At 48.0% G+C, this 19,416-nt stretch overlaps 1 protein-coding gene across 2 annotated transcripts in view; it reads right to left on the bottom strand.

The window, feature by feature from the left end:
* Agap1 (ArfGAP with GTPase domain, ankyrin repeat and PH domain 1) overlaps window positions 1-19,416 on the bottom strand; it is a 440,472-nt gene that overhangs the window by 39,718 nt on the left and 381,338 nt on the right. For both annotated transcript variants that reach the window (NM_178119.3, NM_001037136.1), the window contains 2 exons: window positions 17,763-17,853; window positions 12,322-12,544 (listed from right to left, as the gene is read on the bottom strand). In NM_178119.3, the coding sequence (NP_835220.1) occupies window positions 12,322-12,544; window positions 17,763-17,853 (314 nt within the window). The remainder of the gene's footprint in view (window positions 1-12,321; window positions 12,545-17,762; window positions 17,854-19,416) is intronic.

The raw sequence follows: 19,416 nt of genomic DNA, 5'->3' as shown, positions 1-19,416 counted from the left end.
AAAGCTTGAACTGCAGATGCAAGAACACAGCAGGATGGTTTTGTGGGAGTCTCTCTGCACACATCTCACTGCTCTGGGTGGGTGTAGAGCGGCCTCAGGGGGTCAGAAGCCACGTCACTGCAAAGGCTGTGGACTGTGGTGCCGTGTTCTATTCAGGAAGGGTCTTCTCCATTTCTACTTTTGCCATCGGTTTGGGAAAGGCAGAAGGACATGGGCACAGTTCCGTGAAACCTTGGCTACTCTAGGGATTCCTGGCTTTTTTTTTTTTTTAAAGGAAATCAGAGAGGGTTTGTCCACTGGATGTTTCAAACTGGCCTGCAGTTGATTATCTTAGGTCAGTAAGAGTCTTTCCTTGTTACAGGAACGGTCACCTCACCCTCCTGTCCAGTGAGATGGTGCAGGACTCATGGGTGACCTTGAAAGTCCACAACTTCCCCTTGGGATATGGTCTCAATGGATCTGTGGCTTCTTCAGTCATAAAGGAAAGCCACTCGCTGGAACTCGGTCTTACCTCCCATGAACCCAACAGGCTAGCAGAGAGGCCATGCTGCTCTCTGGAATGGAGAAACAGGCCCTCTTTCATTAGCTCAGGTACAAGCAACCCTTGGGTTCAGCCCATAGTTCAGATCATAGACCATTTCACACTGTTCACTGAGAAAGCTATTAATCCGTCCCAATATTAGTTGTTGCTGTAGATGGTGGTAAAGTGTTCCAATCACTTGTAGGAAGTTGTAGCAAAGAGGACATGGCTACATGACAACTTGTTTTTTCTAGTTTGATTGTTATTTGTTTAACATGTATGGGTGTTTTGTCTGCATTTATGTTTGTACATAATATGCACACAGTGCGGGGGGTGGGGGTGGGGGTGGGGGGAGGGTCAGAAGAGGGAGTTGGATGGTTTGGTGGTTGTACGCTGTCATGTGGGTGCTGGGAATTGAACCCAGGCCCTTTAGGAGAACAGCCAGTGCTCTCAATGGTTGAGCCATCTCTCTAGTCATTGAGATTTTGGTTTCAGTCTTGGGGCCGAACAATCACCTAAAGTAAGTGTATGCTCTACCACAGAGATACATCCCCACCAGCCTCACTGGAACTCCTTCCCAGAATGCCCTGCACTGTCCCAAAGTATCTGATTCTTAGCACTCTCTACCCACTTTTAAAAACATGTTGACTTTTCTTTAAAAGGAGATGACAGTTACATGGAATTCATTGCTGCATTTGGAAGATTAAGGTTTTAGCAACAAGTTAAACCCATGCTGCTAATTCAATTTTCAACATTATTCTAGCAATGCAACCACTAGACAAGTCCTGAACTTTGAAGGCTGGGGCAGTGTGTCAGAATGGTCAAACCCCCATCCCATCCCATCCCATCCCATCCCATCCCCAGTACATCATAATGGTAAGGCTGACTTACCCTGTCAGCATCACCTGAGTTGTAACAAATCACCATGAGTCTAGAACCAGACCCACACAGACAGTGCCTGGTTCAATGGGTTTTGGGGTGACCAGTCAATGAGACTGGGCACACTTTTGTAAGAATACACAAAGCATATCTCTGGCAGATGCACACCCCTGTCCAACTCTACTCCTTTAAGTTATGGAAGCCAGAAGCAGAAACACTGCTACTCCTGACTGGCAATCTGAATTAAGAAGTGTCTTGGAGCAGCATGGTGGCACACTCTTTTAATCCCAGCACTCAGGAAGCAGAGGCAGATTTTTGTGAGTTCAAGAGCAGCCTGATCTAGAGAGGGAGTTCTAGGACAGTCAGAGCTACAGAGAAACCTTATCATGAAAAACCCAACCCAACCCAACCCAACCCAACCCAACCCAACCCAACCCAACCCAAGGATTGGCGCTGGGCTGAGAAGATGGTTTAGTGGGTAAAGTCCTAGCTCTGCAAGCATGAGGACTTGAGTTTGAAACTTCATCTCTGTTAAAAAGCTGGGCCTGGAAGCATGGCTTTGTAACCCGTGTGCTGGGGGGGAGGAAGAGACAGGAGGGTTCCTGGGGCTTTCTGGCTAACTAGTCTAGACAAACTGGTGAGTTCCAGGATCAGTGGGACACCCTGTCTTAAAAACATAAGGTGGAGGGGGTGAAGAGATGCTCAGAGGTTAGGAACACTTGCAGAGGGAGCCAGGTCCCATTTCCAACACCTAAGTCTTATGGCTCACAATTGTCTGTAACTCCAGCTTCATGGAATCTGAATCTGGTATTTTTTGGCCCCGTCAGGGACTTGTACAGAGGTGCATATACTAACACACAGACAGATCCACACACATTTTTAAAAATAACTCTTTAAAAAGAAGATGAATTAAGAAGACATGTGGTGTTGACCTCAGGCCTCCACATGCATGCACATACACAAACATGTGCAGATGCACACATCACACATAAAACATTCATGGGTGTCTGCATACAACCCAAGATGGCTCTTTGTGCTACACTATTACACAAAGCAAGTCTATCTATGGTTTTGCAAACTGTCAGCCACAGGTTGGTCACCCACCTCTGCACTTAATATTTGTGTGGCTCAAGATAATTCATCTTCATCCAATCCCCTGAAGAAGGCAAAATACCAGATGCTGGAGCTTAGGGTGCGGGTGAGGCAGAGCTTCCAGAGAGGATTAACTGAGTGGAAGACCTGTCCTAAATGTGGGTGGCACTGACATTGGGCTGAGGTCCTCAGTCAAATCAAAATGAAAGGGGAGAACATTTTGCACTGGACGTTTGGGTTTGCTTCCTGATCTGCCAAGATGTGCATGAGACACTGCCGCATGCCTTCACCACCGGGCTGCCCAACGGCATGTCTACCTCGTCATGATGGAAGGCATCCCCTCAAACCGTAAGTTAAACAAGGTCTTCCCTCTTGAGTACTTTCATTATATCAACAAGAAAAGTAACCGATACACATGCATACCGCATGATTCTGTTTATAGGAATTTTTATAAGCGATGAAATTAACCTGTGCGAATAAACAGTATATGCACAGTTGTCCTGAACAGGGAGGGCGAGGAGGAAGAAACTTCCAGGGATATAGAAAAGGCCATGAAAAGGTAAACGCACGCAGTTGTCAAAACTGACTTGGCAGCACACCTAAGAAGTGTGCAATGCATATGCAAAATTGACCTCAATTTAAAGGTTTATATTAATTTTGTGTTTAGGTGGGTATGGGCATATGTGAGTATAGGTACCTCATGGGCATATGTGCAGTCCAGAAGAGGACATTGGACCCTATGGGGCTGGATTTAAAGGCAGCTGGGAACCACCCAAAGTGGGTGCTGGGAACTGAACTATGATCCTCTGAAAGAGCAGCCTACTCTCCTAACTACTGAGTATCTCTCCATCCCCTCAGTATAACTTAAAAAAAATTTTTTTAATGTAAGTTGCTCTCTTCAGACACACCAGAAGAGGGCATCAGATCCCATTACAGATGGTTGTGAGCCACTTTATGGTTGCTGGGAATTGGACTCAGGACCTCTTAACTACTAGGCCATCTCTCCAGCCCCCTCAATGTAACTTTTAAAAAGATCAGACAGAGGCAGACATAGTGGCATATGCTTTAAATGCCAGCAACCTGGCAGCAGATGCAGGTGGATCTCTGTGAGTTTGAGGTCAGCCTGGTCTACAAAAACAGTTCCAGGATAGCCAGGGCTACGTATAAGAACCCTATCTTAAAATCAAAACCAAAAAAACAAACAATATTCTAGTTGCTCTCAGTGATCCAGTTGTTCATAACTTATTTCAATAATCAAGGATGGTATTCTATTGGAATACTTCAAAAAATGCATTTACATTTCAGGTAATGATCCTGATAGCAAGTAGATCTGTTAGAGGATGGTGGTCAGTTCTGGGGGAGAATGGTTTGGAATCAACTGGGCTAAGGATGGTGTCTGAGGATACAGGACATCCTGAGCTTGGACAGTACATCCAACAGGGCTGCTACAAGTGGATCAAATGTTACTGACACATGCTCCACCACCCTGAGGCCACTCCCTGGAATCTTAGCTGAAACTCTGAGGGAAAAGTCATACTTATTGCAAACTTTCTATTTAGTAGTGGTTGTAACTCTTGCTGGATGATTCTCTGGATATGTGGGGCCAGACTAACATGTGGCAAAGAACAGATAGTCCACAGGCAGGGCTATCGGCATTCTAATCATGCAAACAAAAGCTTACCTCCAGGGTTAAAGCATCTCTCTGCACTTTACCCCTGGGATGCTAGCTGCACAGGTCTGGGGTGCATCTCGAGGGTGTGTGCTTTTTAGATGGTACTGATGCTGCTAAGCCAGTGTACAGACACAGAGCAGAACACCGGTAACATTTTCCATGCACCCAGGAGAGAACACAGAGGCTACCTGTCTCTCTTACTAGCAGCATGCAGGATCCAGGAACAAAGTCCAGCGTACTTTCTAGATAAGAAACTTCATAAATATTGTTTTCTGTTAGCATTAAGTCTGCATGATTAAGTGGGTAGGTATAATGACTAGTTTCATTTTACAAAGGATCAAACACCCTGGCTTTGAAAACCAGAATCATAGAAGATGCTGAACTATGAATCCTCCGGCAGGCTCCACATTTCATCATATAGATACAACAGTGGGTGAAGAGCAGCCTCCACGTTTTTACAAAGGGAGTTGGGTCAGAGACACATGCAGAGGGAGGCCAGGGCAGGAACAGGGTGTAGCCATGTGGAACGCTTAGCCAGCACCTCTGCCGGGTGACCAGTGGCTCACGGTTCTCGGTTAAATTTTCTGCATGAGAACTTAAGATCAGTACCGGCTGTAGAGAATGCAGACTCCTGACTCCTGAGCAGAGGCTTGCCATGTGAGAGCAACCAGAAACAAACGGTTCCTCACTGTTTTTTCTTCCTTTACTGCTGTGAGGCTTTGAGAGTTTATTAGTGGGAAGGCACCGTGGACATATCACCATATAGAAGGAGCTTACTAATGCCCACACCCAGACATAGGACGGACAGCTAAGGACAGAGAAACCAAGTGCAAACCTGGCTGGGCTGAGTCACGGCCACTGCTAACACCACAGTGTCTCTAGCTGCGGTGTGGATGTGATCTCTCCTGAGCTGCAGAGCTGAGAAGGAACAGGTACAGAAGGACTAAGGGCAGCGCCAGGAGTCGGGTTTGCAAACCACAGGCCATAGGGTCTCTGTGCTCAGAAAAAGTAGACAGGGCTCTGGGGACACCGGGGAAGTTCTTCCTCCTGCCCTTCCGTGATGGACACAGGGAGAGGAGCATTTCCTATGTGGAACCACAAAACTGCATTGAAAGACATGAGCCTTTGGAGTATATGGCTGGTGTGTAATTCAAGCCTAAAACAGTTAAAACCTTTCTGTCCCCTTCCTCCACAAGCTCTCCCAAGTGGACAGAGGCTCAACTGGCCGAGGTGCCCGAGAGGCATCCTCCAGCCATGATTGCAAATCTTAACACCCAGAAGCTCCTCAACTGTTTCCATGGATACACTTCGGAGAGGCAACAACACAGATTTCCAACCCAAGATGCTCTCTCTGGCAGCCAGGCTGGCTTCCAGCTCATACTGGCTTCCCACAGCCATCAGACAAATAAGCAGGCTTCTGGGGAGCGGCATAAGAAACCCTGCATACCACCCTGTCCAAAGGCGAATGCCAGTCAGGCATCTTCTGTAAACGGAAACCCTTTATGGTTCCGCTTAGAAGATTCTTCTTCCAACTACCCTTCCCATGATAGGGGCTGGTCTGTTCGGGGCTTGTCAGAAGCTCGCTGTCCAAGCACAAATCTCCTCCAAGCTGCCTGGCCTCGCTCGGCTCTGTGCCTTGTCACTGTAATCTATAGGTATTATTTCTAAGGCACTGTTAATGCACTCCTCATCTGTACATTTTCCTAATTGGCTTAATACTTATAGTGGAATCTTTGGGATCCGGGCCAGTGCTCTAGTAAACTCACGCATATTTAGTAATGTGCTAATGAGGCCCCGTCCAGTCAGGAAGGGCTGCCCCGAGAGTTATGGCACTTTCGGTCGGATTCCAACTTGGCTGCTAAGAGAAGTTGCTAAATATCTTAAGTAAAAGCAGAGGTTCCCCAGGCAGCTGTTGGGTCTGCAGAGCCGTGGATGTATAAACTTTATTGGCAGTAAATGTCACTCCTCTGAGTAGATGCGTGCCCGCAGAGCCTCGGCTCCTTGGGAGTCTGGCCATGCCGGGGCTGGTGCCGGACACACAGGGGACAAGGAGGGTGGCCTTACTCTGTGGTTGGAGCTGGGGCACGGCCGCCGACAGGCACGCGGTGGTGACAGAAATTCACTCTGAGTTGCAATTAGTGGCACTGTCATTTTCGGGGGCTCCTGCCAATTAATTAAGGCTGTCAAACAGAAAAACCACAGCGTTCACATGGTAATTTATATTGGAAGAGACAACCCTCAGGAGCACAGCGGCTTCCTCCACAAACAGATTTCTCCCTCAGAGCACTGAAATAAACACGGGAAAAATAACCGAGATAAAAGATGTGCGTCGCGTGCACGCGTGCGAAGGGGTCTGCGTGGGCAAAGCAGAAAGTTAAACTGCCCTTGTTATAACTGTTAACTCTGGTCGCCAGAGAAGACAGGCTGATTAAAACTCCAAACGAGCCCCCAGCTCCCTGAACCCTCTGCGTCCAGGATGATAGAATCAGAGGAGTTTATTCATGCCATTAAGCCCCAGAGAACTTAATTGAAAGAAGAGCACAGCCCGGACCTTGACAAGCGGGAGGTCACAGTAATTGCTGCCGGACATATTTAACATTAAGATAATCAGGCCATTAATTACCCTTCGGATCATTAAATCAGCCAGTTGCAAAATGAAATTTCTGCCTCTATTACTCACTTGAGAGACCACAGGGGTGGCCTTTAATTTATCAGGGAGCGTGAGCTACAAAGGCTGGGGCTGGGGGAGGGCAACCGGGGAGGGGGCTCCCCCACAGGCACGCTGTGGCAGTGGTGGCCGGGCAGGCATCAATCCGCCATGCTTGGTGATCGTGGCAAATTAACTAGGTAAGATCACCTCCCCGTGCAAAGGCAGAAGCTGGGGTATGTAAATAGATGAGGGCAGACAGGGAGCGCAGAGTGTGCACACCACTTAGGAAGATAATAAAGGGAATCAGCCTTGATTATCAGTGCTAATTTGGACACTGCCGGTAGCTTGTTATGCGTGTTCTGAGTAGCATTTAATTAATTCAATTGCTTGTTAATGAGGGAAGTGACATGTGGGGAGCAGATGCCACCCAACTGCAGATGGACTCTGGTCAGCCCAGCAAAGGCCTTTTTTCCGTCTCCGATCCCCCCCTTCAGTTTTTCTTTCTTTTTTCTTTTTTTTTTAAGAAAGAGAATAGAGAGAAGTGTCCAGCATAGAGGAACACTCAAAAGACACAAAACATTGACCTCAGCAGGCCAAGAACTGTTGAAAAATAATCAGACGAGACAATCCCGGGGCCGCGTGGGCAGTCATGTCCCTGAGGCCACATTTAGAACAGCGCATCTTTATGCCAGAAATTTGAGCCTGAGATTACTATATTGTGATCCTATGATCAAACCTAACAAGACAAAGACGTGGCCAAGTGGGGCTGCTTTTAATATCTCCGAGTCAGCTGCGGGGATCCAATTATTTTCAGTTTGGATACATTTCGCCTTTATCAATATCTCCGTGTGCATAAATAAGATGAAAGTGGCCCTGCAGAATCAAAGGGAAGTGGGACTCCCCTTGCCGGGCGGACTGGTTAGGTCTGGAAGAGTGTGGCCAGTCTTCTCCCACGCAGGTTTCTGATGTGGGCCCTGCTCTTCCTATCGATGGCCACGTTTCTTTATAGGTTAAAGACAGAAGAGGGTTTAGGCAGGGAGATGGAGTTACGTATAACGAGAGAGGGGTGGGGGAGGATGCTCAGAGAATGTGTACTAAACAGGCCAACGGTCCCTTCCAAGAGGCAGCAGAGTGGTAATGGGTGATTTCGGCTGTGCTCGGAGTTTCTCTCGTGAGCTGTTCCTGGAACTGAAAACACGGTCTGGCGGTCCAACTCCCTCCGATCTCCCAGCCCAAGCCAGCAGGTGCCAAGCACCGTGTAAACAGGAGGCTACCTGCACTAAAATGTAAATAGCATGGTCCCTGCTGACCCTCCCGGGGTGGATGCCATCAGGGAGACAAAGATAGGAAGTAGAGTGGGGTCAGCTACAGTGCCAAGCCCCTGGCTTCTGCCTCGTCTGGTAGGAGAACCACCTCCACCGAAGCCAGTATGACGAGCTTCCGTGTGAAAGGGCAGGGCAGAGAAGGGAGACAGGGCAGCACGGTGCGGGCTGGCCCAGGAAACACGACCCCGAGGACAGGTGTCACAGGGGCCTGCAGTTACGTGTGCTACAGACTCCAGAGCTTCATCTTACCTGTGGGAGGGGGTGGGGGAGTGTACCAACAAGAGCACCTGACACCTAGGTGCCAGGTGACCACGCTGTGTTCTGTGCATGGCATAAGCAGTCACTTGACTCATAATTATGGCTTTACCATAATGTGGACATTTTTTTCCCCTTCATCTCAAAGGCTCACCAATGATCTCGGCACTCCCTCCTGTGACAGCCAATTAGTCTCTCTACATTGGAACCCAGACCCCTGCACACCTGGTGGCTCTAGACTCAGCTGGTCCAACTGTCTATAACACAGCTTGACACACAAACATGTGCACTGAGAGTCATACAGCACACCCCCATTCCTAGCCTCAACTCCAGATAATTCTCTCCCCTGTTGCTGCCTCTACTGCCACTAACACCTCCATTTACAATCAATATTTTAAGTGTGTGCTTAAATGGTATCAATAGTGGGGGGGGGCCTGTTCTGATTCCAGCCCAGATGTAGTTAATTGTTGCCACACATCGATCTCCCCTCTAACATGACTTTCTCCAAATCAAACCCCCATTACAGAGGGGTGGAGGGCATCTTCTCCCCTCCTGCGACAATAAATTTAATATCGAATGCACTAGAAAAAAAATGGCAGCTGTTGCAGAATCCATCCAAAAAGATTTTTTTTTCCTCCTTCCTGGGAGTAATTAAAAGATGCTTTCCTTGACTAATGATCCCCCTGTTTAGGAATGGGAAGTCAATACTGCTTCAGCTGTCGTCAGCTCCGATTGATCACGGTGCTCCTCAAGTTTGAACGGCAGTTCTCAGGGCGGCTGAGGATTGCTGGAACCAATTATAGGCTATCCAGAGTTGGCCTAATAGGGGTGTGGGGACGGCAGGCAGAAGGCCAGCCAGCTGTGCCAGGCGCCTGTTCTCCCAGCCTGCCTGTAGCCATGGTTAATGCCGATGCATGGTTATTTCAGGGGACTGGCTGCTTCTTTGCAGAAAGATATCGTGTGTGCTCTTTCTCCACAGTGCTATGTGTGTGTGCCTGCACACAAGAGTGTGTGCATTCATGTAAGCATGTCTAGGCACATGTGTGTATTTTGTGTATTGAGATACGTGTATATGTATGTGTGTTGGGGTGCATGTATGTCTGTGTTAAGTGTGTGTATGTGTGCAGCAGTTTCCATTACATTCTAGAGTCAGATCCATCTCCCGAATCACTTTGAAACAGACCCAGATGCAGCGGGAAAACATCTGGGCCCTCATTTCAAAGAGTGACACTTGGTTTTTCCATGAACTAACACCAACATTTATTAAACTATTTCGTTTTGAGATTAACTTCAGGCCCTCGATGCTTCTACTAACTGGCCTTGAGTCCTCAGTGAGAAGGTAGGAGGGTGGGTGGCATTTTAGACAGGCAGTACCCAGACTAGGTGTCTATTCTCTTGGGGTGAATCCCAGACTGATCCTAGCCAAGACTTCCAGGCTTTTGTTCCTCTTTGGGGGAAGAGTGGGAGGTGGTAAGGAGGCAGGTGGTGGGATCGCTACCGTGCTGTGCATGGGCTGCACTACTTCTCATTTATGATGCTGTCTCTAAGGCTGGGAACCAAGGCAGCCCTTGGCTTGTTCTGGGTTGGCCTTTTTGAATCACCCTGCTGCCAACTTCAGCTTTCCCTGGATGATGAACTGACAGAATGTGGTCAAACACAAACACAGACTACACGAATCCTTCTGACATCAGCTACTCTGGGCTTAAGAGCTTCCCAGAATAAACCCATCTTTGCTTCTTGTTCTGAGGAGAGTCCAGCCCTGTAGGTGGCAACATTGCTGGACACGTGTGCTGTAGGCAGGGCCTTAGCTTAGGCGGTTTTGTCCCCTTACGCCTCTCTCCTGAAAACCAGCCATGCTGTGACCTCCTGGAGCCAATGTCCTCAGCGGGTCCCAACAGGGCCCACCTGCCATGATACTCCTGATCCTTTATTCATTCTTTCTCTTTCGTCCTTCCCCACTCCCTGTTTGGTGATATTTATTGAATTTAACCAGACCCCCCCCCCCAAAAAAAAAACCAACCCAAAATGAAACAAAGCAAACAACTTTCCTGGGATAATTTTACCTAAGGCACAAGTAAGCCTCCAGCTCTCAAGCTTGTCTGAAAGTTCAGAGACTCCACAGTCAGCTGTCAAGGTGCCCCAGCATCACACCACATCGCCACAGCCTCGGGGAGGAGTCCTGACTTGAGCAATGGTAGTGCAGCTGCCCTATTTGTGAGGAGGAGGACCCCCACCCATCTCTAAGCACTCAGGGGAATGCATTTCTGGCATAGTCAGTGCTTGGCAGAGTAGAAAGCTAGAGCCTGGAGTTGAGGGCAGACAGCAGTCAGAACTGTCCACTGCCCACAGAGCAGTCACTCATTCCCTGCTGGGTGCATGAAGACAATCACATCACACACGGTGTCTAACTGTTCTAGATTCTAGAAGAAGAGCCAACATATCTAATTCACAGATGGCATTAAACACATCTATATGTTTCGTTTGAACCCAAATGGTCAGGTGCATAAAATTAAACTTTTACTAGCTCATTTCAATGTTTTTTTTCCCCACACATTAAACAATTTAACTTCCAATCATTTTTTTTTTGATTTTTAAATTGAAATTTAACTACAGTATGAACAAAATAGGTACCACAAAGCAAACTAACATTTTAGGACTGTGTGGAATGAAGAGTTTCGCCGGCTTCCATGTGAGTGTTAGATCAGGACAACAGTTTCTCGGAGGGCAGGATAAGATTTGTAAGAGATCCACCCCTTATCTGTACTGCACAGACGGACCACGCAATGAGGAGCTGGCATAGTGAGCCTCTGGGGTTTTAACAAGCACACGTGGGTGCACCTTGCTGGCCCTCCCTTCCAGTTCCCTTCCCATCTCAGCTAACAGAAGACAGAAGAGGAGGGTTCAATGTACAGCAGCTGCACTCCTACTGTGCACCAGAAGGGGCGCCGCACATTTGTTCTGCAGTGTTGGTAATATAAACTCAGTCAGCAGATCTCAGGACACCACTGTCCAGGAAACCTGGACGTGTAGCTTAAGCTCCCACCAGTTTATAGAGGCTCGGGGTCTGACTGTGTCTCATCAGTGGCAAACATACCAGACAAACGCCATTTGCTGAGCAGGACAAGAGCCTCTTCCTCGTGGTTCGTTGAGACACACAGCAGAGGAGGGCCTCCCCTCGTGCCCGAGGTTGGGGGTGGGGGTGGGACACACAAGAGTACCCAGGACCTGAGAACCTTGATGTCCTCGGTAAGACCAACCAGAGATGAGCTGGCTCCCTGTGCTACTTCAATTTCTTTGAAATTGGGCTATTTCAGCCACCTCTTGGGGGAATTAAATATGTATGCATATTCTCAAAAATGGTTTATAATCACTGTAGATGAAAAATGAGAAACTAAATGGCCTCAAAATAAATGCGTTTTCATCCTGGGTAACAATTAGCATTAACGAGGAGTCATCCTACATTGTGTTTAACTGTACTTCATTAGATGTGTTAGAAGTCTGTTTTAGAAAATAAAATACATTCTCTTATTATAAACACACTTGTTGGCAGGGGCACGTGAGAGGGTTGGATATCCACAAGATGCTTACCAAGGGTGTAAGAAAGAATACAAAACCAAAGAATCAAAAATTTATAATTAGTGTTAGCACAGCCTGTACCTATTAGAAATATATTAATTAAAGTAATATATTCATAAGATTAGAAGCCTAATACATTTCTAAGAGGGGAGAGGAATCCCCAAGGCCTAGAAATAAACATAAAAAATTAAGGCGTTTGAATCATCTAGTCTGCTCTGCACCAATTTCAAACACCAATGCTTCTAGTCTAGGCGGGTCAGAATCTCTATAAGTTGTAAGTGCCCTGGCTGCAGCTGCAGCTGAGGTCATCCCCAGCCGTGTAACTGCTGGGGGAGCATCTGTGAGTTCCTACCTGGTGGAGTCCAGTGAGGGCTTTGTCCGTCCCTGGCTGCCCTCTTCCCACACGCTGTTGGCCAGCTCATTCCCGATGGATGACATCACCTTGATCAGCTCCATGGGCCAGTCGTCCAGGTCTAGCGATCTGACCCGAGAGAGGTGGGTGCCGAGATTCCGGTGGATCCCCGAGCACTCGATACACATGAGGGCTCCCAAGTTCAAACTGGCCCAGTTAGGGTCTACCGGGAGAGAGACAGGAGCAAAACTCAGTCAGACTGCCACTAGTCACTCTCAATGTCCCTGGATTCTCACCTCAACAACTAGTCAGTCCCCATATGACTTAGAGCTGCTCATGGTGCCAAGGGAGACATGGTGGATTGCTGGCAGCAGGGTGTGCACCTGGACAGAAATACCTTTTGTGACACCTCCACAGGACTGGTGCACAGCACAAAAAATATCCTGTGTGTTAAGATGTCTACTGTGGCCTGCTTATGATGGAGGGAAACTGGGTACAAAGGCCCAGGTCACATCCAAGGCTGCACTGGCTCCCATATCTCTTTTGTTATTGTCAACACAGCTTGGGCAAACTTCAAAGATTAAAGAGACACACTTCTGTGAGAGAGTATGGCTGGCAAAGGCCTTGCTTAAGAGGACCCACTGCAGAGATGCACAGGGCTCCACTGGTCACTGGCAGGTCAGCGGACCGGTAAGACAGTTGTATCAGGACCCAGCTCCTCCAACCATGACTTTTAAAGTAGACAGTGTAATGTTTCAAGCTGGGATGAATGGCTCATACAGAGAATGGCTTTGGGACAAAGCTGTCATTGTGTGAAACTGGATGCCACCATCAGAAGATCAGGAATTTGGGTGCAGGGTTGGCTTTGAACTTACAATCTCTAGGTGTTTTACAAAGACAGGTTGGCCTTGATGGCTACTTCCTCTCACTGTTGACAGAAAGGCTAAACCCACACAGGTAGAACTAGTATTTATCCAAGTTCTACCAGAAGAGTCAGCAAAAACTAATCTGACTCAGTGGGGAGATTTCTTGTTCTCTACAGAGCCAATGACCATTGATGGTTGCATGGTGGCTAACCAGATGTCAGCCAGCCATGTATTTAGCATGACTATATCTCTACAAGATGGCTGGCTTATATCCCAGAGGAGGCCCTGGCAGAGAGGCCTGTGTTCTCAGAGATGTTCTGATGGGGAAGGGAAAACCTTGGTCTCGCAGAGAAGCAGAACAGGATACAGAAACACAGAGGCGCCATGTGAAGACAGGGAAGGACTAAGTTGTAGGTAGAAGACAACTGTGCTGTCGTTTGGATGTGAAAATGTACCCCATAGGCTCACGTGTCTGAACACTTGGTCTCCATATGGTGGCGCTGTTCTGGGTGGGTGCGAAACCTTCTGTAGGCGGGGCCTAGGTAAAGGAAGTGGCTCTCTAGTGGGAAAAGCCTTGAGGTTTGGAGCTTAGTCCCATTTCCTGTCCTTGACTGACCTCTTATCACCAGAGGACCCATCCCCACCATATGACATACTATATAACTCCTCAAACTAAAGTCAAAACGAACCTTCTTCCCTCCCTACTTGCTTCTTGTCAGGTATTTTGTGGTCTCAGAGTAGTCTCAGAGCAGCAAGTGGGCACAGCACACAGGCATCATGGACAGACACGGGCCTGACTCAGCTGTTGAAGAGCCACATATCTTCTTTAGCAAGGCTCTCACCTGGTGTCTGCTATCCCTCACAGCTCAGCTTCTGCCCTGCTTTCTCTATTGCCTCACTCGCTGACACAAGACAGCCACAGCTGCCAGCCACCTCCATGGCTAAATCCTTCAGCCCACTCTTGGCCTCTTGTCCACTGCCAGTCTCTTGACACTCAACTCTGATGAGGTTGAAGTTAAATGTCTCTTTGGATTTTTCTCCTTGGTTTTTGTCTTTTCCCAGCATTTTCTCCTCAAACTGGCCCTTGCCTTGGCTCCTGTAATCTCTTCTGATGCCAGTCTCTGTTCTCACAAACCAAGCTTGACCCTGGGTTTAGTGACAACCTAAATTCTAATAATTTTAACGGCTCTTACCTCCCTCTCCCTCCCAGCTGGAACACAGACCTCCCTGCCGTTAGCTTGCCCTGATAAGGGATTTTTCTGTCGGTGTTCCTTCTACCTCTCCCAACCACACCAATGTCCTTCCAGGACATGGGGAGTTGACATACATGCTTCCATCGCCCCACAGATACTTCCTCAGATTCAACACTTTCTTCTTGAACTGAGCCTCTACTCCTGCCCTTATTATCTCCACACACTGTGGTGGGACTGTAGCAAACTTGTGTCTGTATGTTCACATTATGACCCCTGCAGGCCACCTCTTGACAGCAGCCCCAAAACGTGGCAGACCCAATCACGTAAGACTGAGACTCAAAATCTGCCGTGGCTAACACCTGCCCCTGGAATCAAGTCCAAAGTCTCTGCAGACAGAATCAGAACTGAGACCCACCCCTTCCCTGTCTCATGTGAGACCCTCAGCATCTCCACCCACCCATGCACAACACTTTCAGCTCGCTCTGGCACACTGCCTACCCTTTGGTCTCAGCTAGCATTATCTTTCCTCAGTCAGCTCTCTTGGTTCCCACTGCACCCCCGATATAATAAGGTGACATCACAGACCCCATGCTCTGCTTTGGGTAGAGCTTGGTGTGCCTACTCTTCCTGTTGGCTATGGCTATTAGAGACTATGACAACTCACCATATCCAGATAAATACAGAGCAGCCCCACCATAGCAGAGCCCTTATCTAAGGAAGGGACTGTGGGATGGTAGGAACTGGATGGCATCATCAGAAGATCTACTAGGGCTGGTGGGTAAGGCAAGATCTACTAGGAACCCGGCAGGCTCTAGCCTGACTGTCTGGCCAGCACTAGCAATGACAGAGTTTCACGGGCCAGGAGTCAGCAGCTGGGCTGCCTCTCAGTTTTGTTCTGGAAGGTCTGGCACACTGGTAAGGACCATGTGTCTGTAGGGTTCTTCAAGCTCTGGGATTCCCAAGGTCCCTCTCTGGACGTGCTCCTGGTGGCTGGCAACTGGTACCCGCAACAGAGATTTCCACTGTCAGCGACAGCGACGGGCCTCTCTCTGAGAGGTGGATACCACTGACTTTTCCAAATTCACAGGACCAGAATTCCTCCTTACAGACAAGCAGCTCACAGCTAAGGTAGTCCAGGGCTGCCATTGGGACAGACTAAGTGTGTAAAATGGAGATGCTTGGTGATCTGCAGTGATTGTAGCTTCACGTCCCACACTGCACTAAAGTCCTCAGGCCATATCCTCAACCCCCCCCCCCCCCCCCCCCCGCCGAGGGGTGACACATGTGAATGGTGGGCTTTCCCCAGAGTCGCAATGTCTATTACACCACCAACTGATGTCACCAGCACCTTTCCTGAGTCTTTAGATGTGGGTGACTCTGATTTCAGTCTACAGTCAGCAGAGAGGGACATCTTTAAAGTTGGTGTCTGCTCCTTTCTTGCCCTTCCTGCTGGCCTCTTTCCTAGGGGCATTGCTGTAGTCAAAGACACTCGCCCTTTATAGGTATTTACAACATTGCCTCGACACCCTGAGAGCATGCTCATGCCACAATGCTTGTGGGGTACGGAGACTTGTTTCTTGGCATTGCGTCAAAACTAGGTACTTAAAACTCTTCCCTGACTCCTCACATACTTCTCATCGGCCCTCCAGGTATCTTATGGCCTCTGAGGGAAGCAAGAGGACCGGGAAGGGTGTGGGCTGACTGGAACAGCCCTGCTTGCTACTGTGGCCTAGACAGACTGCCAAGACCCTGGGCTCTTCCCTCCCTGACCTGTCAAAGGGCCCATGACTATATCAACTATCATTCTTGGGAACTTGAGAAGGCAACATGTGTGGACTGGATGCAGCAGCGTACTTGGTCAAGAGTCTTGAACCCCTTTTCCTGAAGCTTCCAACCCTGCCTTTATCATTTCTGTGCCACCCACTCACGTGGCCTTGTCTACAGTCTGGTTCCATGGCCTCCCCTTTCTGCTCATCTTGAGCATGCGCATCCTCACCCCCCCCCCAAATCAGGAAAGACCTGTGACCTCCAATTTGCCACACGCTTTAGCTCCCGTAAAGCCATGGGTTGGTTTCTTTTTGAGGAATCTTTAAATGCATGCTGGAAACAATTACAGACGTCAATCTCTGGATTGGATTTTTTTTTTTTTTTAAATATGCCTCAGGTTTTGCACTTAAAAAAGGTCTGGTTTAAGGAAAGTTTTGTATAAAAACACACTTCAAATCACTTCAAATAAATGTTCTTTCTCTTTCCAACTCACGTTTTGAAAGTAAAATTTAAAGACTCAAACAAAAAGAGAGCCTTTAAAGCAGTATCCAAAGGAGCCCGAGGAAGATGCCCTTCCTGCCCGAGGATGGGCTCCTGCTGGGCTGTGGTCAGCCAGGCCACTGCGGACAAGGGCTGGCCAGGGCCCTGGGGGAAGCTCAGTTCTTCCCCTTCCTCTGGAGCGAGCCTGGCCTAGCGCCTTGGTGTCTCCTGAGGAGATGTTCACAATCCACCGGCAGGCAGGCAGGCCTCTAACTCACCCTGCTGTTTTATTCTCACACAGTGAGCTGGTGGTCAGGCAGCCTGCCCCACAAACCAGCTCAGAGTCCTGTTCCTGCTGTGAAATGCGGACAGTTCACCCCGCCTACGAATGCATAAAGACCTCGATATCTCTCCCAGAGGTACCTGAGCATCTGCATCACCTCCCTTTCCAGCCTGAGTTGCCACTCCTCCTGTTCACCCAGGGAGGCCTCTTCGAGGGAGGCAGCAGTTTCCAGTCACACCCCTTCCTCATTCCCTACTCTTCTGCAGAGTCCCGCTGACAACTCTGGCAGGAAGCTTCCTCTGAGGTGGACAGGTCTGAGGTCCTTTGCTCCTTCTCCGAGGCTCTAGACTGTGACGTGTGTGCTTATGCCTTGCCCCCCAGGCCCACTGATGTCATGGCCCACGACAGAGGTGCTCAGTTCCCAGACAACCCTCACAGGAACCAGCATCTTTTTGAGTTTGAATTGTTCTTCTTTCCCTCTTCAAGCCTCTCTGTGACAATAAACAGGTAAAGTTTCCTCTACATAGCTTCTGAGGGTGTAGACTTAGAACAAAAGCAAGGCTCTACATTCCAGGATGTAAGAAGGAAACCAAGTGTGACATAAAACTGGGCTAACTCCAAGGGATGCAGTCATGACAGTTTTGGTTCTTTGTCCATTGTGATGCCTGAGGCTGAAGCAGGGCACAGAGCAGTCCAGTGTACAAGAAATGGCCCGCTTCTACCAGGGAAGCCATGTAAAGGATACTGTGTTAAGATAAAACCTAAACTTAAATATGTCAAGCCCTCTGTGCCATGAGCCCTCTCTGCTGTAGCCGATAAGGATCCAGGGCCACCATCATCCCGCATACTTACTTTGGGTGTCACAGTCCACGCAGTGCGAGTTCCCTCTCATGTTACGGATGGACTGCAGGGCCATGGCTTCGCTCTGGCTGGTTAGTCGGGACTAGGCACAAAGGAAGGCAGAAAATGCAAGATATGAATATTCGGAAGAAAACCACACATCTAAGAATGTCAGAAAAAAAACAAAATAGATTATACACAGGTGCAACAGTGATTTCCAAATAATCACTCCTTTCCTGTGAGGGAAGTCTGTGAGGGAGAGACAGGTCGGACATCAGGGTTATTGGCTGAGATGGACTCTGCCCAAAATGAGCAAAGTGCTCAGACTGCCATCATTTGTGAATAAACCAGAGACTGCTATGCAGAGAATGTCACTAGCTAACACACCTTCAGGGGCACATACCTCCTTAGTGTGAAGATAAAGGAACAAGGGAAAAAAAATTCTGTGTATCAGCCAAGGGTCACACCTTATTCAGCATGCTTGGTTCTTCATCAGGAAACCCTTGACCAAGCCCTGAGAGCTTTCCTCATGTGAGGCTCTCTCTGTTGCTACAGCATCAAATCAAAGTGACTCACTGGAGTGAGGCAGGGGCATTTACTCCTAAGCAGACTTGATGACCTTCAGAATATATTTAAAAAAAAAAAAAGGCTCACCTGTTGCAGCAAGGTTAGAAAATATGGGAAAAGACACAAGCATTTATGAACTAGAATTTGATTATCCAGAGAGCTCCTGGCTCAGTGGTTCTCAATCTGTAGGTTGTAACCCCGTTGGTGGGGTCACAGGGGTCACATATCAGATATCCTGCATATCGGATGTTTACATCATGATTCATAACAGTAGCAAAATTAGTGATGAAGTAGCATTGAAATAACTTTGTACTTGGGAGTCACAACATCGAGAACTGAATTTAAGGGTCACACGGTGTTAGGAAGTTTGAGAACCGCTGCTCTGGCTATTTTTCCATGCCTCTGTGCACAGGCACTGTAGGAAAGCCAGACGGGTATATGCTGCCTATCAGCATGTCTTTTTAGCCTAGTCATTCTGCCTGTCACTCAATGCCAACCGAGCCTCTGACTTCATCACTAAGTGCGTGCATAGGAGTCCAGTGAGTGAGGGTACAGCACGCTCCTTGACTATACATTTGGACTGTTCTTACTGTCTTAGAGCTTGGACACTGCTCTGAAGAGCATGCTACCTGTAAACCTCTACACACATTCCCAATTATGCAATGCAAGAAGGATGAAATCTTGAAAGCAAAAGGGCAGAGCGGGTAATGATGTGTGTATTTTTAACAATTTTGTTTATTCAATATGCATTTGAAATTACAGTTAAAGCAACAGCTGATCAGTTTCAGAACTTAGAATAAATTCTGTTTGTGTACAAATTCTTTACAAATTAAGGTACCTTGTGCTAACAATTTATCTCTTGCTACTTAATAATAAGTTATCTATTTGTTGCTATTGCTTAATCAGCATCATGAACTATGTTTTTATTCCCCTTTGGAATCAGAAATCATTTTTTAACAACTTGATTTGTGTAAGGAGGTGTCACACACACACACACACACACACACACACACACACACAGAGTGGTCTGACTGTCTGCCTCCATAAACCTGTAATATTCTGTGGCTCTCTGGTCAGCTTCTCTGAGTCAGATTTGGAT

The sequence above is a fragment of the Mus musculus genome, chromosome 1 (genome assembly GCF_000001635.26).
Source record: "Mus musculus strain C57BL/6J chromosome 1, GRCm38.p6 C57BL/6J".
Taxonomy (NCBI): Eukaryota; Metazoa; Chordata; class Mammalia; order Rodentia; family Muridae; genus Mus; species Mus musculus.
Note: the sequence above shows the minus strand (reverse complement) of the source record. Positions and strands in the feature narration are given on the sequence as shown.